Source organism: Leptidea sinapis, chromosome 2 (genome assembly GCF_905404315.1).
Source record: "Leptidea sinapis chromosome 2, ilLepSina1.1, whole genome shotgun sequence".
Lineage (NCBI taxonomy): Eukaryota > Metazoa > Arthropoda > Insecta > Lepidoptera > Pieridae > Leptidea > Leptidea sinapis.
This window is the reverse complement of record NC_066266.1, coordinates 19,134,786-19,158,983: the sequence shown is the minus strand read 5'-3', so window position 1 is coordinate 19,158,983 and position 24,198 is coordinate 19,134,786. Positions and strand designations below refer to the sequence as shown.

Below are 24,198 nucleotides of genomic sequence, written 5' to 3'. Positions count from 1 at the left end.
TTTCACGTGGCTAGTTTCTTCAAACTCATCAAAATAATCAAATTCATCTAATTCCACTTCGTTTTTAATCATGTCTTCTCTAATCTCTGCAATTTCTTTGGTACCAACTTTATTCTCAATGTCTCTCGCAACTTCCGTTTGGTCATACATATCAATTACTACTGAATTGTTTAATTCTTTTTTGATTTTATCATTTAATGTATACAATGTTGTGTTTGATGTAGTCAAATTTGTAAGAGTTATATTTTCCTGGAAAAAATTTAATTAATAATAATTAAATCATAATGTTATATTTAGTATTTTCTTTGATTAAAGTGAGTGTTACACATTTAAATAAAAAACTTTAAAGGATTAAAACTCGTGTAATTGTAACGGTTTTACATTAGATGTTTGTGTAAAAGTTACATTTTTATTTTAGTTAACCCGACGTTTCAAGACCTTTCCAGATCTAGGTTTCAGATGAAGTGATCATCTGCAGTCCCCCTGAAAACGAGATCTGGAAAGGTCTTGAAACGTTGGTTTAACTAATATAAAAATGTAACTTTTACACAAACATCTACCCCCTTATTCATAAAAGGCTGCTAACTTAAAGCATTGCTAATTCTCACTCTGTCTTCTTCTATTGACCTAAGTCAGAATGAGAAAAAACACTCCTTAGCGGCTGTTTAAAGTTAGCGGACCATTATGAATAAGGGGGCTAATGTAAAACCGTTACAATTACACGCGTTTTAATCCTTTAAAAGTGTTTTATTTAAATGTTATATTTAGTAAAAATATAACTGAGAATTTATATGGTCTTTTAACCAGGATATTTTAGTGCACAGCCTAAGATTAAGGAATGATCTCCGTTGCGCTATAACTAGATACCGCACTACCTAAGAAGAATGGCTTTTTAATTGCGGCAACTATTAGATCCTTGTGTGTGCCACATCTATGTGTTATTTTATTTTGAAATCAATTAAATACATAATACTTACTGGTGATATATGATCCCAGTGTCTTTCTTATTTCTTGTATTCTTTTTACAAATTTTTACTACTAAATCCGGCACTTTAATTACAATTATTAGCAAAATTTTAACAGAACATGTGGCACATCAATGTAGTAAAATTTGCCGCACTTTGCGACTACGCCTGTGGTATCTAGTTGATTTAGTTTCAATTATTAGCTAAGTTTAACAGAACATGTGGCATGTCAACATCACACATTGTTCGAGACTGGCTCGAGTACTTAATCCTTATTCTATATTCTAAGTTTACAGCTATAAAAACGTATAAGAATACTTTGGTTTGCATCACACATTGTCATAATGTATGCAATGTTGTTAAAAACAACTATGATTCCAAGACCTATGATTTTTGTTGTAAAACAAATATGTAATAGTAGCGCGTGAGTTCTCCCTCACACACGGGTTCATTGTACAATAAAACATTCTTCTTCTTTTAATACATATATTCTTTATCTACTTTTATAATATATTACAATACTTTACTTCATATAAAATCTTGGCCCCAAGGCCGGCCGTTCTTACTTTACTTCATACTCTAGAGCATAGGTTCTCAACGTGAGCGATAATGCCCCCTTGTGGGCCTTTGAGTCTTTCGGGGGGGGCAGTAGAAGACCCAGACAAAATTAAGGGGCATTGAGATTTGCGCAGATGCTCTAGAAAAAAACATATTCTCAAAGTGGCCGGTGAGCAAAATAAGGTTGAGAAACTATGCTCTAGAGTCTAGACTGTTCTATTTTATTTATAATTGTCTTCTCATCCGCATTAACACTTAAATTTGAATCATTATACTTTAACTTTAGCTTGACGGCCAACCATAGAACAATGAGTTCTTATATGTGGTCACTTAACACCATGTGACCCATATGCTTGTTTGTCCTACTTTTTCATTAACAGATTGTGTTGTGGTAAAAGTTTTTGATTGTATTTAATAAATTGTATCATACCTTTCTAATATTCACACACATGTTTAAATAATCATTAGCTTGTTTAAATTTCTCTCTGAATTTGTGAATATTTTGTAAGACAGCTACACATTCCCAACACATATGTGGCATGACTAGTCTCTGCAAAAAAGATATATAATATTTAGACCAAATAAACAAAATATGACAAAACCTAAGTGGCAGTTAACAAATGATCAGAAATTATGCCGCCTCAAGGAAATTGCCCTTTGAATCCCCATGGCATAAAAATAATAGGGAAGTTGCAGGCCCAAGGGTGCTGTACGAGGCAAGTAAGGGCAATTACTAGTGTGAGGCTCTTTTGCACAGGACAGGAGACTTGACATCTTATGTCTCAAGGTGAAAAGTGCAATAATTGTAGTGGTGGTCCTCCACTGTGCTCTTTTCAAGGAGCTTCCTTCCACATATTACAAAACTGTGAAATGAGCTTCCTTATGAGGTGTTTTCGGGATGATACAACATGGGTACCTTAAAAAAAGTGTCTACATGTTCCTTAAGGCCAGCAACACCCCTGTGATTCTTCTGATGTTGCAAAAGAAAGTGGGTGGCGGTGATGACTTAACACCAGGTGACCCGTACACTAGTTTGTCCTCCTTTTTCCATTAAAAAAAGTACTACTTGCCACACTTTCTTAGGTCTGTATCAGTTCTGTTTATTCATCAAAACTTTGAAGTAGTAGTAGAGGCATTTAGGCAATTAGGGACACTTCCCTTTGTGAATGTGGTCTAGATGAGGGAAATGTGGATCATTTATTCTTCAATTACCCTTTAATGCAACCTTCTTTTCTACAACTTTATACCTCCTGAAGTTCCCCGCCCAACTTCCTTTAAATGTCTCCTTTCCCTAGTTTTCACTCCTTTTATATATATTTTGTGTAAATACATTAAAATAAATAATATTAAGTTGTTAATATCACTAAATACTTACATTTAATAATTTAAGTAATTATATTTGTGTATGTCCTTTATAGTCTAAAAATAATAAAACTTGTTTCAATCTTAAGCACCGATCACTATCATTTAAATTAGAAAACAAATACTCTAAACTTGGTGGTCTACCTTAACGTGAAATTGGCACACTTGTGGTATAACTTCCACAGAAGCCACAGTAGGAAGAATAGAATAGAGGCGTTTTGTTGTTGGTACATAACTGATACAAAACATGTGTCATGTCTCCTATAGAAGAAGATAGACCTCCATTTGCTCAAGTACTGATACAGTTGGCTAGATTTTTTTACTCATGACACATGACAGATGTGAAAACCTTATCAAGGCAAGATTTCTTACTACAAAACATGAACAACTAAATTTTAGATGACTCATGACAAATTCAACTAAATTATCATTAAAAAATAGCCTGGCCAACTCAATCTCCATTCAATAAATCAAGATCTCTGCTAGCTTAAGAACTTTTCACTTCAATAATTATTTTTAAAGAACTGATAAATGCATAATTTTTACTAAGTTTTAACAATAATTAATGTGTTATATGAAATTTTATTGTAATGATTTTCTGTGACAGACAGGTCATCCATCCATTATTGAAAGGATCCACTATCTCCACGATATTTATGTAAAAGACCTAAGTATTAAAAAAACAATTATTCTTTTGAGAAATAAATTTCGCTTACCTTAGAAGTACTGATTATTTGGGTTCCTTCATTTATAATTTTTAAGAATAAATCGTAATATTGTTCAATAGTAGTCAACTTGCGGTCTGTAGACAAACATCCCTCGCATATCTCGGTATTTTCAACTTGCATGGACATCTTACAACAATTAATAAGATAAAAAATGTATGTATTTTATTTATGCATAATTTAATTTAATTGCGCCAAACAAATTTCTCAAAATTATTATCAAAACAATTAACAAATCTAGTGTTATACTGCTAAGTGCATACAAATAAAAGGAAAATTTAAATTGTACAAATAGTACAAAAACCCAATACCAGCCCAGCAATAGTAATAATAATACAAGTAATACAAATTACAAAATTACAAAGAGAAAAAGAGTATGTAAATACTAAATACTACGTCTGAGAGTCGGGACTGCCTGAGTAAAAATTGAAATTTAGTTTTGTATGAAACGTGCAGTGATTTGACATAAGTTTGATATATTATAGCGGCGAAGTATAATGCGGCTAAGTTTGAAAGCGAATAGTTGCTTATTAAAACATAGTGGATTTCGACCATCTCCGTTTTTTATAAGATTATCCGTCATCTGTCAATCTATGACTGCACATCGTTTCGCTATGCTCAAGGCTGTTGTGTATTGTTTATTTGTTGATACTTTATTATTTACATTTTAAAATTATGGAGTTCACTTAATAAATATGACAATTTATCATATATCGCTATTCGCTATAACGTATAGTCTGAAAACATGGTAAATCAAATTATGTCCATAATAAATAATGTTTGTTATGGTTGTTTAGACACCAACAGTCATTTGTTACTAGTAAATAGTCCTCAACTGAAGCAATGTTTTTATCTTATTTGCAACGAAATAAAGGTAAGTGTTACTTTATTAAATGCAGTAATGTTGTTTCCTACATCACACACAAAGATATAAAACTGCCATAGGGAAATTCAATAGAGAAATATATTGAGTTGAACATCCTATCAATTCTCGATTTTAAACTTTTATCATCAGGGGTCAGGATTTATATTTGGAGGGAAATATCTGTAACTCCGGTATATATTAATAACATTTAAGATGCTAAAAGTTTTATTCAAAATAATGGAGTATTATCAAATTCACAATTTTTTTATGACAATAAGAGATGAGACGAGCAGAACGTTCAGCTGATGGTAATTGATACGCCCTGCCCATTACAATGCAGTGTCGTTCAGGGTTCTTGAAAAATCTAAATTCTGAGTGGCACTAAAACTGTGCTTGTCACCTTGAGACATAAAATGTTAAGTCTCATGTGACCAGTAATTTCACTAATTTTGGCCTGTCAGGCCGAAACACAGTAATGCTTACACATTACTGCTTCAAGGCAGAAATAGGCGCCATAGTGGCACCCATAATCTAGCCGGCATCCTGTGCAAAGGCACCTCCTACTGTTATGACTCAACTATACTAAAAGTAATTAATTAGACTTCCTCATTGAAATGTAATTTCTTCTTACAGGAGTCCAATACAGAGTTACTACAAATATTGTTATGTTATTATTGTATAGCAACATTAAGAAAAGTGAAGAGATTTCAAGAGAAAGTGCAGAATGCTCAGCGGTTGTTACAAAGACATAAAGAAGATGTAAGTACAAGGTATAAAAGTAAATACTGGCCTGTACCTGGCCCCTTATCATAATAAGGGGCCAGGTACACTCCTGTGACTCCATTAGTGTTGTAAGAGAGTGTGGTTGGTGGGGATCACTTAAAATCAGGTGACATATCTACGTCTCTCTTCCATAAAAATATCTCAGTCTGAATAAACTTACAACTTAAATATAACTTACAAACAAATTCAAGAAAAAGATTTCGACCTACCCAAATTGGCAGTACCCCAGTGCATTAGATTTTTCTGATACACTAAAACTGAGTGTGCCGTACGGCACCCTATTACTTCACCAATTTCTGACCCTTATTTTGTTTATAAGATGGTTTGATTGGTATGGTCTTATAGCTTGTTTCAATAGCTCTCCGATACATTCCCTCAAATCATCCTACTTATGAGCAATCTATTGCTACATCTAAAGTAACATGCGATCATAGTTTCTGGGAACGTAAAGGTTAAAGCTTGTTTATAAAGTATACTTGATTATTTAGAAGATAATAATGCATGGTTCTTGTCTGGTTCCACACAGGCCACCTAAAATTGTATCTCTTCTTCACAGTTGTTCCCTCATTGCTAAGGATCGTAACTCCGCTTAAGTTCGTCTACAGCTTTCCTCCATCTGTTTCGGTCTGTCGCATGGTGGAGTGCGATGCTGGTTGGTTAGTCTGCTCGGATATTTGATCAGACCAGCGCTGTGGCCTAAAATTGTATAGTATTGTAATAAGTAGCAAAATATTTTTTTTACTATATTCTTTAAAAGATGGGCCTGGAGTTTCTTATCAGTTCGTCTCCCCATGTCAAAGCCCACAAACTGTCTATCTACTATACCATTGTCACTCCCTATGGTAAAGAAATATATTTCAATTCTATTCTAATTATGTCATCATATTCATCTATGTCTCATGTGTCTATTATGTCGTAAGCAGTTACATCTTTTAAACCGTAACACAACAGTACAAGTTTACAAATATTTCATAACAGAACTGAGTTTTGCCAGAGGGAGGCATTTGCACAGGATCCTGGCCTGATTTTGCGTACCACAATGGCACCTATTTCTGCCGTGAAGCAGAAATGTGTAAGCATTATTGTGTTTTCGTCTGAAGGGCGCCAAATTTTATGTCTCAAGGTGACGAGCGAAATTGTTGTGTGGCACAGAATTTTTGTGTTTTACAAGAATCCTGAGTGGCACTGCATTATAATAGGCAGGGTGCATCAATTACTATCACCTGAACCTCTCATTCCTTATTACCATTAAACAAAGGGTGGTGACAGTCACCCCCAGGCAAATATATCATTCATAGCTACACTTATGTATTTTCAGATACACTGCCATAATACATACCATCAAAGCCCATTCCAAATAAGAGAAATATTCAACATAACATTGAGAGAAAATCATGAAAAATATAAATTAACTGATAAATCTGATAATGGTGAAGATACAACATCAACTTGCAATCCGCAAGATGGTATCAATGATAATATTAAAAAGGACACATTCAGAAATGGAGCTGCAATTGAGACAAGTGATACGGATGCTATATATTCTCAGTTTAAACGTAATAAATCTATTAAATCATATAAGGATAAAGGCTACACGGAGACAGCTTTTAGTAGGATCCATAAGGTAAGCTTACGATAACTTAATACTATTAAAACTCATGCGAAACAGAGCTGTTCGAATTGTTGAGGATCCAGTGATCTGTGAATAGCTCAATCACCTGGCATTGCGTAGAGATGTCGCTGCATTGTGTTGTCTTCTACTGCATCTATCACAAGGAGTGTTCTGAAAAGCTGTTTGTACTGATTTCTGCTGCCGAATTCTACTAATCTGGATGTGTGGCATTCCTATTCTATGTATGTATTCTGTGGATCCATATGAATGTATTATTTGAAAAATAATATTTAGTTGAAAAGATTTCTTAAGCCAGCCAGACAGCCAGTGTTTATCAAAGAAGGTAATATATTTTTCAGATTAAAAATAAATCACAAAGCACAAGAATGATTCAAGACACATCTGCGTCTAACATAGATACACATAGTTTTGTTGATGATGATGATGGTGGTGATGATGAAGTAAGCATGAAGGATGAAGACGATATCCCTCTGGTGTTACTAAAGAGTTATAATGTAAGTAATAAAGACAGTTAATCCTCTATCAAGCCAATAATTTTGTCTGTGTTTAAGAGTGTTTATTTGACGACGAATACTTTATAGAAAAATTTAAATTTATATATAACTAGCTGACCCAGCAAGTGTTGTATTGCTATTAAAAGTAATAATTTCTTATTGTATATGTTTTTTTTTTAAGAACAATGATTAAAATTTTTGTGGTAAAATTGCGCTACAAAAATAGGTGTTGATCGTAGATGGGTGATAATTTGAAGTGGTATATATTTTTTAATGCTGAATCATAGTAAAAAAATGGACAAAAAAAATATTAGGGTGGGTCGGGTCACGCTTATCGTTTAGGGGTATGAAATATAGATCGTGGCCGATTCTAAGACCCGATATGCACACAGTCGTTCTCGAGTTTTAGCGAGACTAACGAACAACAATTCATTTTTATATATATAGATAATATTATGACTGTTCATTGTCAGTACATTTATCAAAATTTGAAATACATTCACAAAAATCGTCACCTTTTCTTTTTTCTTGATTTTAATTATTATAACACTATAAGTAATGGATTGCTTGTAACTAATTCTAGTAGGCTTCTTAAGATACATAATAGCTTTAAGGGTTAATGTATACACTTTTATGTACAATAATATAGTCCCAGCCACTGTTCAAGCATTATCTATCAATAAAATTAAGTGTTTTATCAAAAAATGGCTCTGTCGTACTGTACAGGTCTCAGGTTGTGGCTGTTGATAAAAGGCATAAGAGGCATTTACTTTCTCAAAATTGATTCCTTTAGAATTCATTTTGATGTCATTTCTAATAACTACTAGATACTACTACCGCTTCGGAAACAAATGGCGCTCTGAGAGAGAAGAAGCGGCGCAAGAAACTCTCCCAGCATTCTTTTTTTGCGCTCTATGCAATAAAAATATACAATATTGTACAGTAATTTCTATCGCTATAAAATAATCACAATCTAGTCCCAGGCTGTCCGATTATATAGATATTCAGCAGTGGAGTAATAGGATTTACGAAAGAGCCATTTTTTATAAAACATTTAAATTTATTTATAGGTAATGCCTGGACAGTGGCTGGGACTTTATTATAGAAGTGTATATATACATTTACCCTTAAAGCTATTATGTAGCTACAAGACAAACCTGCTTAATCCCAATATTTGCATATTAGGAAATTGACTTGAGAAGTCGCTCTTGCAAAACTAAACAAGCCACAACCTGAGAGTTGAAAAAAGCATACAAGATTCTATCAACGTTACGTCACTCGAACGGATGGCTCAGTTGGAAAGAGCGCTCGCACGCACCGCGAGAGGTCGCGGGTTCGAGTCCCGTATCGTTGTCAAAATTTTGTTTTCAGTATTTGTGTAATGAATCCCAGAAGTGACTTTAAAAATATAACAAATTGTTTAAACTCAATATTACAATTGTATTTGACTTTCAGGACAAATCAAGTAATAATATAGAGGATATTTCAGAAGCACATTTGTCGCAAGACAAAGAAGCTTCAAACAGTGAAATAAGTAATATTGAATTAGAAGGAAATGACAATTTTGTAAGTATATTTTTAGTAATAGCTTACATGGAAGCACCACATCAAACTGAAAAGACATTATTAGGCTTACCATCAACTCTTAATTAGCGATTCAATTCCGATGCAGTTCAGTTTAGGTAACTAAACTGAATCGCTAAGATTCGTGCCATGAAGTGCCTATAACTGAATGGTGTTTCAATCGCATATGGAAGAATGAACGAAAGATATTTGTCTGTGGTCCGCGGTGTGAGAAAGAGCTGCATAAGTCTGTCTCTCTTACTCGAACCATATGCGTTGCGTTTCGAAACCTAAAATGATATGATTTTTGCGTAGAGATTACTTCAAATACATTTTATAATTGTGATTTATAGCATGAAATTATAAACCTTAACCAACCCAAATATATAAGTGTTTTTAACTTGAAACTCTGGTAAAATAGTTCGTAATACGAATTATGGCCTCAGCTCATTACAAAATCGAATTTAGCAGTCATCACCTTGATACTTAAGATATTAAGTCTGATTTGCCCAGTAATTTCACTAGCTACGGCGCCCTTCAGACCGAAACACAATAACGCTTACACATTACTGCTTCACAGCAGAAAAAGGCGCCGTTGTGGTACCCATAATTGAGCTGGCATCCTGTGCAAAGTAGCCTCCCACTGGTAAATTTATGGATGACCATGAAAATAATAATAAACTTTCAGGACACAAAGTCAAATAGCAGCTCATATAAAGTGTATAAGAAGAGAAGAAGACACAAGGAACAGTTGGCGAACCGATTCACCTCCAGGATGGTGCGGGAGACGAACGAATATATTGTTATCAAGTTAACCAAGGAAGAGGTAAACACGATGTCAGTCAACACTTACCCCATCTCTGTACTAATGTTATAAAGAGGAAAGATTTGATTTGAAACATAGACCAAGTATAGTAACTAGACTAATTGATAGCTTCCGTCTCACTCACGAGAAAAAGAAAAACTTATGCGAGTCTTATGTAAGGGAATGAGATAGAATGATTAGATTCTTTGTTTCGCCATGCGTGCCGGTTGTTTCAAGGTCAGCACACCCGGTGTGCTAAACAAACTTGACAGCGCTGCACATATATTTTGTTTACTTTTATTTGCGTCTATAAAAATAAGCTATTATTGTTTTAAAACGTGTGAAATATCATCCACTATTTATTCAACATCAGTGACAATTAAAAGTAGAATCGAAGGAAATATGGTGCGTTGTTGTGTTTTACGATGTACAAGTGATATTGAAAGAACACTTTTGGTATATTATGTACCTATCTATATATAAATGGGATATTGTGTGTCTCATGTTGGCCACGCCATACCGATGTCTAGTTACTATACTTGTTCAATGGTTTTCCTACTACGTACTAACTGCCAACAGCCAAAGTGAAAGTACCAACTGACATTTAGTGCTGAATTTTTTTTGAAGTGAAACTTCTTTAGAATCGTTGTGATTTCAAACCGGATGCAACGGAAATAACGACAGGTAAGAGACACAAATACAAAAATGTGTAGGATGAAGCCGGCAAAGAATGAGACAGAAATATGCATACTATTGAAGTGGAAACTTCTTTATCATCGTTGTGATTTGAAAGTTGATGAAACGAAAAAGCGACATTAAAAAAGGCAGTGACATCAATTCAAAATATTTAACATGAGAGATAGTGAGATAGGAAGCATAATACAATGTTTTGGTACCAGGCGACCATAGTTAAAGAAGAGATTGTCTTAAGTATGGCGCGAGTATACCTTAATATATTCTGACTCCAAGCACACGACGTATTACTACATAGACACCAGGAGAACATATTATCATATATATTAGTGGTGATAGTAATGTCTTTCATAGCGGTTGAAATCATGTGTCATCCTAGCAACACGTACCAGGAATTCATATGCAGTTTAGAGGTTCATGCACCATGCAGGTTTCACTTCTGACATGTGTACTTTGTACGCACGCAATGTTTTTTATGATCTAATAATTACAATTATTTAATTGTTTGTTTGTTTGCAATGAATAGATTTCGAAACTACTGAACCGTTTTGAAATATTCTTTCACTTTTGGGAAGCTATACTATCCCCGGGTGACATAGGTTATAATACGATTTGACGACCCATATAGACGAATGGTTAGTGACCCTGACTACTAAGCTAGAGGTCCCGGGTTCGAATCCCAGTAGGTGCAATCATTTATATGATGAATATGTATGTTTGTTTCCGAGTCATGGTTGTTTATATGTATTTTTGTATGGTTAGTATATTGTATTAAATATATCATTGTCTTGTACCCATAGTGCAGGCTATGCCTAGTTTGAAGCAATATAATTTGTGTAAAAGTGTGTCAATATTATTATTATTATATTTGGAGCAATTCACGCATACTAACACAAAGTGTAAGTAACTAAAGTAATAAACCTGGCCTGTTTTCATTGGTTGTCTAGGAGCAAGAGGCTACATCTATATATATCTTATATATAAAATTCTCGTGTCACAATGTTCGTTCCCGTACTCCTCCGAAACGGCTTGACCGATTCTCATGAAATTTTGTGAGCATATTAAGTAGGCCAACATCTATTTTTCATACCCCTAAGTAATAAGGGTTGTTCACCCTTAAATATTTTTTTTAATTTTTGGACGTAATTTTTTGTTTTTTTATAATGTGGCATTAAAAAATACATACAACTTCAAATTTTCACCCATCTACGATCAACAGTTACTTTTGTATCGCGATTTTAATATCGGCAACACAACGTTTGCTGGGTCAGCTAGTAAATATATGTACATTTAACTTTGATAATATTTGTATAGATAACATGTTTTATATCCAGGTTATAGCGGAGATGAAGGGCAATTTAACGTCACAGAGATACTCAATGGCGCCGTACAAGTGTGAGAAGTGTGCGAAAGGATTCAATTTTGACGATGTTCTACAGAGTCATATGGAGAAACATTCGCAAGTATATACTACACACATTTACAATCTATATAGCGACGACCTGTATAGCCGAGTGGTTAGCGATCCTACCTACTAAGCTAGAGGTCCCGGGTTCGAATCCCGGTAGGTGAAAGCATTTATATGATGAATATGTATGTTTGTTTCCGAGTCATGGTTGTTTATATATTTATTTATGTATGTTTAAGTGAGTATATTGTATTAAATATATCGTTGTCTTGCAACTCATAACACAGCCTATATATGCCTAATTTGGGGCAAGATAATTTGTATTAAAAGTGTGTCAATATTATATTATATATATATACTAGTGGACCCGACAGACGTTGTCCTGTACACACGTCTTAAATTTCAAAAATCGGTCCAGACGTTAGGAGGAGATCACTAACAATATACATGAGCAGGGGAATTATATTACATGGACAGAATTGAGAATCAATTGTGAATCTAAACAATTCTCGAATCTACCTGAAGACACACACACCAATCTGAAATCCACTGGAACACAAAAAAATTTACGAAATCGGTCCAGCCGTTACGGAGGTAGTTTAATTGTGAATCTAAACCATTCTCGAATCCACTTGAAGACACACACACCAATCTGAAATTCACTGGAACACAAAAAAATTTACAAAATCGGTCCAGCCGTTACGGAGGTAGTTTAATTGTGAATCTAAACCATTCTCGAATCCACCTGAAGACATACATCAATCTCAAATTCACTGGAACACAAAAAAATTTACAAAATCGGTCCAGCCGTTACGGAGGTAGTTTAATTGTGAATCTAAACCATTCTCGAATCCACCTGAAGACATACACCAATCTCAAATTCACAGGAACACACAAACAAATCATCAATTTCGGTCCAGCCGTTTAGGAGGTAGTTCAATTGTGAATCTAAACCATCCTCGAATCTAATCCACCTTAAGACTCACACCAATCTCAAATTCACTGGAACACACAAAAAAAATCATCAAAATCGGTACAGTCGTTAAGGACGTAGTTCAATAATTGTGAATCAAAACCATTCTCGAATCCACTTGAAGACACACAGAAAGTTTCATTAAAATCGGTCCAGCCGTTTAGGAGGAGTTCGGTTACAACAGACACACAAAAGAAAAATATATATTAACATAGTGAAAATGGTCTTTGTTTGAGGCTCAATCACACCTAAACCACTGATCGTCATGAAACTACCACCATTCTATGCGAAATCTATCCTAGATAGTTTATGGCTATTGGAACGAAGTTCCTTACGGCAGGCTATATATATAGGATAGGGATTTTGCTGCGCGACCGAACTGAAAAAAATGTGATAGTAAAACCGTAAGAAAAAATCCGTGGGAAAAAAGTGCGTGGAATAAAACCGTTAAATGAGACGTGCGCAGGCGCGACAGTCGCATACACAAGCGAGTAGTGTATATATTATCAATATTATTATATCAATATATGATAACGATTATAGCAATATTAGAACGATTTTCTTTGCAATTTGTGTCGATTCTACATTAGCCGAAGGAACTTCGTTCCTACCTGGTGTCCCACGACACAACATCATTTTTTTTTAATTGAATTTATTTTCTTTTAAAATTCGCCCAGCGAAGCGGGCCGGAACGGCTAGTATAATAATATTCCTCTTTTCAATATTGATTTTTATTTTCATTCGTAGGTATCACTATATACACCAGTAATTATGGCTAGCGTGTCTTGCATTTCATCATAAGCCTCCCCAAAACTTATCCATTCTGAAAGGTCTCTTGCTTTTCTCGATCAGGTTGCACCTGCTACTTTTTTTAACCGACTTCAAAAAAAGAGGTGGTTTTCATATGTTTGTTACCTCAAAACTTTCGACTGGTGAACCGATTTTGATGATTCTTTTTTTATTTGAAAGCTGGTGCTTCCCGTGTGGTCCCATTGTCGCATCCACGAGAAAACCATAAAAGTCATAAATTTGCAATACGTATGTGTATGATAAATTTACGAATAACTCAATATCGCGCCAACCGATTTCGATGATTCTTTTTTATTGCAAAGGATATACTTCAAAGGTAGTGGTGAAAGTTTGGTTAAGTTCTGATTACGGAATCCATGACAAAGTAACGGAACTCTTCAATTCTTAGGAGCAAATTAACGATACTCGGCCGAATCTTTTTATGCTATTAGGATATTTAAGTCATCTACCATATCATAGTTATGGTCAAGTAATTGTCGTAGTCGAATATGATGATCAATGGGACTCCTTAACGACTTACAGTAAGAGTGCGATCTGTGGCAGAATTTCTAACTGTCTTTTATCAAATTGCAAAGCGCTTACGTTAATTGCTGCATTGAGAATTTAGTATATGTACATATATTTAGACAAATTGTAAGTAAGTGTAGGTACTTCAAATTCACTAAAAATAAAAAAAATAACCAAAAAAACAACCGACTTCAGAAACACTATTCCAAAACAACAGATATAATGTGCACTAAAAAGTACTTATAAAAATTTTGAATCGGTGTCATCCAAGATAGGTTTGTAACTACATACATAGTTATAGGTGAGATGTGCTTGAGTCGTGAGGAGGCGAGAGGCGAGAGCGGGTCGCGGCGGAAGGACACCGATTCCAAAAATAACAATAATCGTAACTAGAATTAGATTAATTAATAAGATCGTATAAAAATACGCAATTATTTATGTCATCTTCCCATCTAAGACGTGGTCTGTCTTTCTTCCTTTTGTGTTGCCTAAGTCTTTTTGTACCTGATCATGGCCTGTCCATTTCCATTTGAGGTTTTGAATATAATATTTAACATCAGGTATTTTTGTTTGTTCTCGTATGGATTAAAGTCTTCCTGTATTTTTATGTTAAGCATGCTTCTCTCCATGCTATGCTACAAGTGTCTTGTGCCTTTGTTCGTAGTTTATTTTGATTGGGCTTCATGTTTGACAGCCGTAGGCCAAGCTGGGTAAAATGCATGTATTTAAACTTTTCTGTTTGCTTTACTTGGTATTTTCAGATCCTTCATAATTTCTTTTAAATTCCAGTATTTTTCCATCAACACACAATCAACAAACAACAAACTAAAACAATTTTTTTATAGTGTTTAGGATTTTTTAATTTTTAATAAACTTTTTGCATGCTAATTTAAATTAGCCGATTAGAAGACAATACAATAAATTTAAGATCTATAATGTATACTGTATTAGACACAATAAATAAATTATATTTCATTTCATTTCAAGAGATGCGTTGCGTCCTTTTGGGTGGGAGTATTGTCTTTTCTTGAAGGTCTCTAAGTCGTATCGGTTCGGGAAAACAGCAGCCGGTAATTGATTCCACAAAGTGGCTGTACGAGAGAAACTCTTATAAAAACTCCCCGTGATAAATGCGGTAGAAGATGCAGAGAATCGACATCTCTACGCAATGCCAAAGAATCAAGCCGATCCCAGATTACTTATACTTGAAAAAAAAAAACCCGTGGAAGGCTCTTTTGACACAGGACACCGGCTAGATTATGGGTACCACAACGGCGCCTATTTCTGCCGTGAAGCAGTGATGTGTAAACATTAGTATGTTTCGCTCTGAAGGGCGCCGTAGCTAGTGAAGGTGAAGGCTTCACCGATTCTCATGAAATTTTGTGTGCATATTGGGTAGGTCTGAGAATCGAACAACATCTATTTTCATCCCCTAAATGTTAAGGGTAGTCCACCCCTTAATCTTTTTAATTTTTAGATAAATTATTTACTTGTTATTTTCTTATGATACAACACTAATAGATACATACCTACAACTCTAAATTTTCAACCTTCTATAATAAACACCTATTTTTGTATGGCGGTTTTTACGAGTATATTACTTATTCAGATCCGCAATAGGGTTGCACGATGGCAATCGAATACAATAATTATTGTAGTAGGATAAATTTTATGTACGATATATTTGGTAGGTCTGAGAATCGGTCGTCATATATTTTTTAAAACCCAAAACTGTTTAACCTGATTCCTGCCGCCGAATTCCACCTTCGCACGACACGCCACAAGTTAGAATATCATCCCCACCATCTGGTTGTGTGGCGGTCTTCCACAGTGCAGTTTTCAAGGAGCTTTCTTCCACGTACTACAAACCTGTGGAATGAGCTTCCTTGTGCGGTGATTCCGGGACGTTACGACATGGGCACCTTCAAAAAAAGCGCGTACACCTTCCTTAAAGGCCGGCAACGCTCCTGTGATTCCACTGGTGTTGCAAGAGATTGTGGGTGGGCGGTGATCACTTAACACCAGGTGATTGGACGCTCGTTAGTCTTCCCATTCCATAAAAAAAATCTCCCTTTTTTACTTTATATGGCAATACTGGTCAGTAACATAAGAATTACATTGATATTTCAGAAAAACGGACCATTCCAATGCGAGATGTGTTCCCAATACTGTCCCAGCGCTGTGTCCCTGCGAGGTCACATCAAGTCACACACCACCAGGTCAGTGGCAGTATGTATTTGTAGCGGAGCCGTGGGGCGGGTCGTTCCTCAAAACATAGCGAAGGGAGTGATGGCTGGAGCAAATCGTGCTCGTCAACGGGTTTTGATCCTGACGTAGAGAAGATAAATTATATATTTGTTGAAAATTATTTCACATGTTAAAATTTTCACATGTTATGACATTCTCTTGAGGATTAAGAGTAGAGGATTTACAGGCGCGGAAAAGATACGAGGGGTGGCTGATATAAAATCTACTTTGTTAAAGAAAGTTTTGAAAATCGAACTGGCCACTGCAAAATCATATTTTATATTTATTCATTTTTTAAAATTATGACGCTTATTTTTTTTCGCTTGCTTTTGTTTTTTTGGCGCGGCTTTGATTTCGCCATGTCGAAAGAAAATTGTAAAATGATGAAATTTGAGCATCGAGCAGTGATTAAATTCCTAAGTAAAGAAGGAAATACGCCTACGCAGATCAGAGAGCGCATGTTAAAGGTGTTTGGTGATTCAAGTCCTTCTGAATTCGTCATAAAGTTTTGGTCGAAGCAATTTAAACATGGCCGTGAGAGCCTGGAAGACGACCCACGTAGTGGAAGGCCAATTTTTGCTATTACCGCAGATAATGTTGAAAAGGTGAAGAACCTGATTCTTGCAGATCGGCGAATCAAGCAGTGGGAGATAGCCAGAGATGTGGGCATTAGCAAGGAACGAGTTCATGAAATTATTCACGAACATTTGGGCATGTCCAAGGTGAGCGCGCGTTGGGTCCCTAGAATGTTGACCCCCTTTGACAAACAAAGGCGAGTAGAATGTTGTCAGGCATTTCTAGACCTGGTCAAAGGTAAAGAAGAAGAGACTATCTCTCGAATTGTGACCTGTGATGTAACTTGGATTCGCCAGTGGGATCCGGAAAGCAAACAAGAGTCAATGCAATGGAAATTTAAAGGAGAAAAGCCGCCAAGGAAGTTCAAGGTTCGGCCGTCGGCTGGAAAACTAATGGCCACCGTATTTTGGGATGTCGAAGGGATTTTGATGATAGATTAATTGCCTAAAAATACAACAATGAATGCTGAATATTATGCAAACTTGCTTGACCAGCTTCGTGAACAAATCAAAGAAAAGCGGAGAGGCAAACTCAGCAAAGGTGTTCTGATTTTACAAGACAATGCTCCTGTACACACAGCCTTAACGGCGAGGTCAGCCCTGAGCAAAAACGGCTTCACAGAAATTAACCATCCACCTTATAGTCCAGATCTGGCTCCCTGTGACTATTTCATATTCAAAGATTTAAAGAAAAAATTGAGGGGTCGTAGATTTTCGACGGACGAAGAAATGAAGGAGGCTGTGACTGACCATTTTGACGAGCAAAATAAAAATTACTATTATAACGGCATGATGTCACTTATTTGCAAATGTCATAAGTGTATTTCACTTGCAGGAGACTATATAGAAAAATAAAAAAAAAAACTAGCCATCAAAGTCGTTTCTTTCATAGTTAGGTAGATTACTTATCAGCCTCTCCTCGTACATATATGTTAAGGGTAAATGTATACACTTCTATAATAAAGTCCCAGCCACTGTTCAGGCATTATCTATAAATAAATTTATATGTTTTATAAAAAAATGGCTCTGCCGTAAATCCTATTACTCCACAGCTGAATATCTAAATGATCGGACAGCCTGGGATTAGATTGTGATTATTTTATAGCGATAGAAATGACTGTACAATATTGTATATTTTTATTGAAAAGAGCGCAAAAAAAGAATACTGAGAGAGTTTTTGCGCCGTTCTTCTCTCTCAGAGCGCCATTTGTTTCCGAAGCGGTAGTAGTATCTAGTAGTTATTAGAAATGACATCAAAAAGAATTCTACAGGAATCAATTTTGAGAAAATAAATGCCTTTTATGCCTTTATTAATTTTAAAGTGATAATAATATAAAATAACATTACTACAGCTGTTATATAATGGTTTATTAATTAGGATATCTTATGGCACCATGACGTTGGTAGGGCTCGTTAACATATTAACTAATCAATCACTTAAACATCTTGACTGTTGCCTCCAATATATTCTTGATAATGTAATGTATGTACACATTCACAAACATAAACTTGTAATGCCTACTACTCGGTTGGATCGAGTTAGTAAGTCTTTTGTTGGGCGATGTATATGCTTCTACAATATGATCCCAGAAAATGTACAAAACAAATGTGTTACGAAATTTAAGAGAATTGTTAAAAAACGTTTGTGTGGGAAAGGTTATTATAGCATAAACGATTTTCTTAATGACACCACGGACTGGGAATAAAGCGAGCACCCTCAGGCTCTTTAATTATAAATGTTTATTGTACGATATAACATTGTAATCCATATTTTATATTAAAAAAAGCCCGCTGAGTTTCTTGCGCCCATTCTTCTCTGGTCTGAGGCAGTCTCTTTTTAATGGGTGGTAGATTTTGACGTTCAATAAGTGATTTTAAATCCTATTTTGAATAAAAATATTTGAATTTGAATTCACATAAGTGAATTTGATAGAAACTGTCATAGCTATAATGTTAACACCAGGAACAGACATAAACTTGTAATGCCTACTACTCGGCTAAGTCGAGTTAGCAAGTATTTTGTGGGGAGTTGTATATGCTTTTACAACAAGATCCCAGATAATGTTCAAAACAAAAGTATTACGTATAACCTAAATAACAAATATAACATAAATAATATGTTACCACTGATTGGGAATAGAGCGACCGCCCACAGGCTATTAAATTTTATTGTACGATTTTACATTGTAACCATATTAAAAAAAAAATAAGCCCGCTGAGTTTGATGCGCACGTTCTTCTCAGGTCTGACGGATACCTTTTGGAATGGAGGGTAGTTTTTAACTTTCAATAAGTGATGTCACATCCTATTTTGAATATAATAACGTTGGTGATATCTATCACTTACAAAAATACAAACCGCACGGTGCTATGGTCCATGTGAAACTTTCTTCTGTGCAATATTTTATACAACATTTTTCGTTAATATTTCTAGGTATAAATGTAGAATATGTAAAATAGTACGGAACTCGAGACAACATATCCTGGAGCATCATTCGCTGGAACACACGGATGGAACCACCGACTATAAATGTACCCACTGCACCTTCACGTCTAAGTAAGTTATAACTTGATAATTCATTTATTTTATATTTATGAAAATAAAGGACGAGACGAGCGGACGTTCAGCTGATGATAATTTATACGCCCTGCCTATTACAATGCAGTGCCGCTCGGGATTCTTGAAAAACCCCAAAAAATTCTGAATGGTAGTAATTTTACTATCTACGGCGCCCTTCAGACCGAAACACAGTAATGTTTACATTATTGCTTCACGGTAGAAATAGGCGCCGTCGTGGTACCCATAATCTAGCCGGTGCAAAGGAGCCTCCCACTGGTAGACTTACATTAGGGCTGGATTGAATCAGCTTTACTTTTATATTAGCAATAACAAACATGTTAAAGTACCGGTTAGGCAATAACCCCCTTATTCATAATGGTCCGCTAACTTTAAACAGCCGCTAAGGAGTGTTTTTTCTCATTCTGACTTAGGTCAATAGAAGACAGAGCGAGAATTAGCAATGCTTTAAGTTAGCAGACTATTATGAATAAGGGGGTAAATGTTTTGCACCATTTGACAATTTCTAGATGACGTCATAACTTTAACTGTTAACCGTAATCGTCCGATATTGGGTATGTTCCTATATGCACTGCGACCACTGTACAGTGTGACGTCAGTTTAGTATACTGTGAAGCTGTTCCTTTATAGCCAGTTATACTGGTTACTATTTAAAACGGAACGCAATCCCGTATACTGTCAGCCGTTTTTTTTGACACAGCCTTCAAATGAGTGTATTAAAGTTTTCTAGTTCATTAAAAAATAACTGTTGTTGGAGTACTGTCAAATTAAAAATATTTGGGATTAAACTGTAGGTATTGTTTATAAAAACGTTAGGCACTCGAGTGGTTTTGACTGATCACGCGATCAAAGTACTGCGAATGCTCACAGTAGAATATGGCGGCGATTTATAAGTGATCCAAACGCCATTCAGTAAAAGGCACTTCTTGGTATGAATTTTAGCGCTTCAGTTTAGGTACCTAAACTGAACTGCATCGAATTCTGAAATAATGAGAAGAATACACTCGCCGGCGAGTGTGGTGATGTATTGTGTAATAAATGTATGTGTATGAATGTATCATATATGTATGTAAGTATATGTTTGTGTGCATGCATGTGTTTGTTTGTGGATTATTATTTCAAAAAATACAACTTACCTATGTAACGGCAAAAATAATTAAAGTATGTTTTGAAAATACCATCATTATAATACAGCGCCATCTAGTTTCACATTCGTAGTAATTCACTGTGTAGTTTACATAATACTTAACATTAAGTGTGAAATATCTTTTTATGTGTAAATAAAAATAATGTGTTTGTAATGAGAGGAAGCGCACCGTGATGCAGCGACACGTCAGGGTTCACGTGAACAGCGTGACACACCCGTGTCACCGGTGCGGGAAGCTCTTCCGGAGCAGGGAGACACTTCGCGTGCACACCTCGTGAGTACTGACCACCGAATGACTCATACTAGTGACATCACTTTCTAAAAAAAAAGAGATTCACTTGATTGTATGAAACGTGCAGCCATTGACAGATTTTTTATGAATATAAGGCACAAGATGAGTTGAACGTTCAGCTGATGGTAATTGATACACCCTGCCGATTACAATGCAGTGCCGCTCAGGATTCTTGAAAAACCCAAAAATTCTGAGCGGCACTACTATTGCGCTCGTCAACTTAAGACATAAGATGTTAAGACTCATTTGCCCAGTAATTCCACTAGCTACGGCGCCCTTCAGACCGAAACATAGGCGCCATAGACGAAATAGATTGACAGATGACGGCTATAATCTTGTAAAAAACGGAGATAGGCGAAATCCATCACGTTTTAACCAACTGTTCGCTTTCAAACTTAGCCGGATTATACTTCGTCGCCAATCACATAACTGTAATTACTACTATTTCAAACTTATGTCAAATGGCTGCACGTTTCGTAATAAATTTCCAATTTTATTTAGGCACTATCGCCTTTTATTACGTAGTATTTACATACTCTTTGACCTGCTCAACTGTTACTTTATTACATACATACAAAGCGAATCTATTAATTACTGTAACTGTAATTAATTGATAAGTCGTAAACAGTCAGCCACGTTTGACATTACAATACCAGACAATATACTAGGAATCACTGGGCACAAATTCAAGAAATACATTAAAGCTTCATTGACATAGAAGGTTTACCATAATATAGTACACTAGCTGACCCGGCAAACGTTGTTTTGCCATTTAAATTATTTTTATAGTTAGACCGTTTCTTGGACATTTCTTTATTTTTCTAAAATAAACGTAGCCTAAGTTACTCCTTATTACATCAGCTACCTGCCAATAGAAGTCGCCGGATTAGACGGAACAAATAGACAGACAGACAGATACAATTTGTAAATAATATCATTTTGATGTATATGTATTCATAATATACATTTAGTAAATAACGGTTATTTCAATATTACAAACAGATACTCCAATTTTATTTCAATGTATAGATAATTCACACAATATTTTTAAAAATTATAGCCTATATGTTATTTTGGTGTGTAAGCTATATTATTGTAAAGTTTCATCAAAATCCATTCAGTAGTTTTTGCGTTAAAGAAGTTCAAACATACATCCAGACATACAAACTTTCACATTTATAATATTAATATATTAGGATAGGATTATATAGAGGATAATGATTCATGGTTCAGGCCACATTAAATTGAATAAGTAGGCTAAGTTGTTATATAATTTAAAAGTTGGGCTGACAGTTTCTTATCAGTTCTTCTCTTCGTATCAAAGCCCCTTTACGAACTGATGTAGCAGTATTGTTGTAATATGTTATGATATTGTCACTCCCTATGGTAATAGTTATTTATGCAACTGTTGTGTAATAAGGGGTATTAAAACACGAATGTGGATTTATCTCAAGAGGCGAAGCCGAGTGTGATAATAGTATCCCATGAGTGTTTTAATACCTAATTATCAACAGTTGCATACAAGACTTTATCTACACCCATAATATGAATCCTCTAAAAGATTCTGAAACAGTCAGCTTACTGCTAACATTAAAACACCAGTCCTAGTAGTAACCTAATATCATTCATTACATATACAAATAAACTGAGTAATAATAAAAGAATTATTTATTTTAGTAATAATTTACATTTTGTTTAGTGCAATAATTAAAATTCACATGAATATTATGTTCTTTTGCAGCGTTTAAAATGAATCGCTCATTTTTTGTAAACAAAGCAATAAAAATATCTAAGAAAAATGGCGGGGATTCGAATAACCTATTTTTTTGACGGTGCACGACGTTCTGGTGTGGAACGCGCGTAAACGAAAATGTTCTTTTTTTGAAATTCATACAGATACCACGCATCGAGCAATAAGAATGTGGCTGTCTGTTAAAAGTCTTTGAGCATAAAGGGATTGAAAAAAAAAATAGGAGTGTTGTTATGAAATTCAGTACAACATTACAACACTCGTTTGAATGATGTAATGGTTATTAGAACATTGGGTGTTTTAATGTTGACAATAAGCTAACTGTTTCAGAATCTTTAATAGAGTATTTAAGCATGGGTGTAGATAAAGAAATATATTTGTATTTCTGTCTGTATTTGTTTCCACATAAATGAGATAGTGTATGACTGGTGTAGGCGGCATGATGACGCGAGCCGCTACAAGTGCTCGCAATGCGCCCGCAATTTCGTGTACAACTCCAGCCTGCACCGGCACGTGCAACGCGTGCACGAGAGAAACGAGTTCTACTGCGTCGAGTGTGACGTCACCTTTACCTCCATGGTGAGTGCCTGGCTTAACGAGACCGCTAAACCCATGAGGAGCATTATGTACTTTTTTGAAGTGAATTTCTTTAGCATTGTTGTGATTTGAAAGTCGATGAAACGAAAAAGTTCTATTCGAATCCAACTCAGATCGTGCGTTCTGTAAGCTCCGTAAAATTTTCTCGTCCCAAATATCACAGTGTCTGAAGACGCAGGTTTTAAACCAGCCAATGATGACTTACAGTACATAGACATGGTCGCTAACTATGGGCCTGATGAGGAAGCTGATAGTCGCTGAGAGGGCTATGCTCGGAGTTTCCCGGCGACGTCGAATCAGAAATGAGAGGATCCATACGAGAACCAAAGTAACCGACATAGCCCAAATGATTGCGAAACTGAAGTAGCAGTGGGCATGTGCCCAGCTCGACGGACAGATGGCCGTTAGGGACGCAATGTTGGTTCGCCTCCCCACAAGATGGACGACCTGGTTAAGATCGCCGGAAGACGTTGGATGAGGGCAGCGCAGGACGGATCGTCGTGGAAATCTTTGGGGGAGACCTTTGTCCAGCAGTGGACATCTTCCGGCTGATGATGATTATAAAACGAAAATGCGACAGATACATAAATTCATAAGATTTAACGTAGAAGAAAATGAGATAGGAAGCATTACAGTGTTTTGGTACTAGGCGATCATAGTTGAGGAAGAGATTGTCTTATGTTCATACATACGCGAGTACACCTTAATATATTCTGACGTCATGCGCACGACGTATTACTACACAGACACCAGGAGAACATAAATATGGTAACGGTGATAGTAATGTCTTTTATAGCGGTTGAAATTATGTGTCATTCTAGCAACGTGTACCAGGACTTCATACGATGATGGTAATTCATACGTTCTGC

The 24,198-nt window shown here is 35.6% G+C and overlaps 1 protein-coding gene across 1 annotated transcript; it reads left to right on the top strand.

The window, feature by feature from the left end:
* The first annotated feature begins 7,256 nt into the window (after positions 1–7,256).
* Positions 7,257–23,932, top strand: LOC126973406 (zinc finger protein 528-like). Its single transcript, XM_050820670.1, has 9 exons — positions 7,257–7,331; positions 8,841–8,951; positions 9,637–9,774; positions 11,781–11,909; positions 16,275–16,363; positions 19,400–19,522; positions 20,851–20,964; positions 23,167–23,311; positions 23,927–23,932. Exons 1-9 carry the CDS (start codon positions 7,257–7,259, stop codon positions 23,930–23,932), a joined length of 930 nt encoding a protein of 309 aa, XP_050676627.1.
* The last annotated feature ends 266 nt before the right edge of the window (positions 23,933–24,198 follow it).

What these genes read in the sequence shown, in the direction of transcription:
- LOC126973406 (XM_050820670.1), top strand. Translation starts at nt 7,257, where the DNA reads ATGATTCAAGACACATCTGCGTCTAACATAGATACACATAGTTTTGTT. An exon ending in TAGAAGGAAATGACAATTTT is followed by an intron (nt 8,952 to 9,636) that starts GTAAGTATATTT and finishes ATAAACTTTCAG; the next exon opens with GACACAAAGTCAAATAGCAG. An exon ending in TCAAGTTAACCAAGGAAGAG is followed by an intron (nt 9,775 to 11,780) that starts GTAAACACGATG and finishes TTTTATATCCAG; the next exon opens with GTTATAGCGGAGATGAAGGG.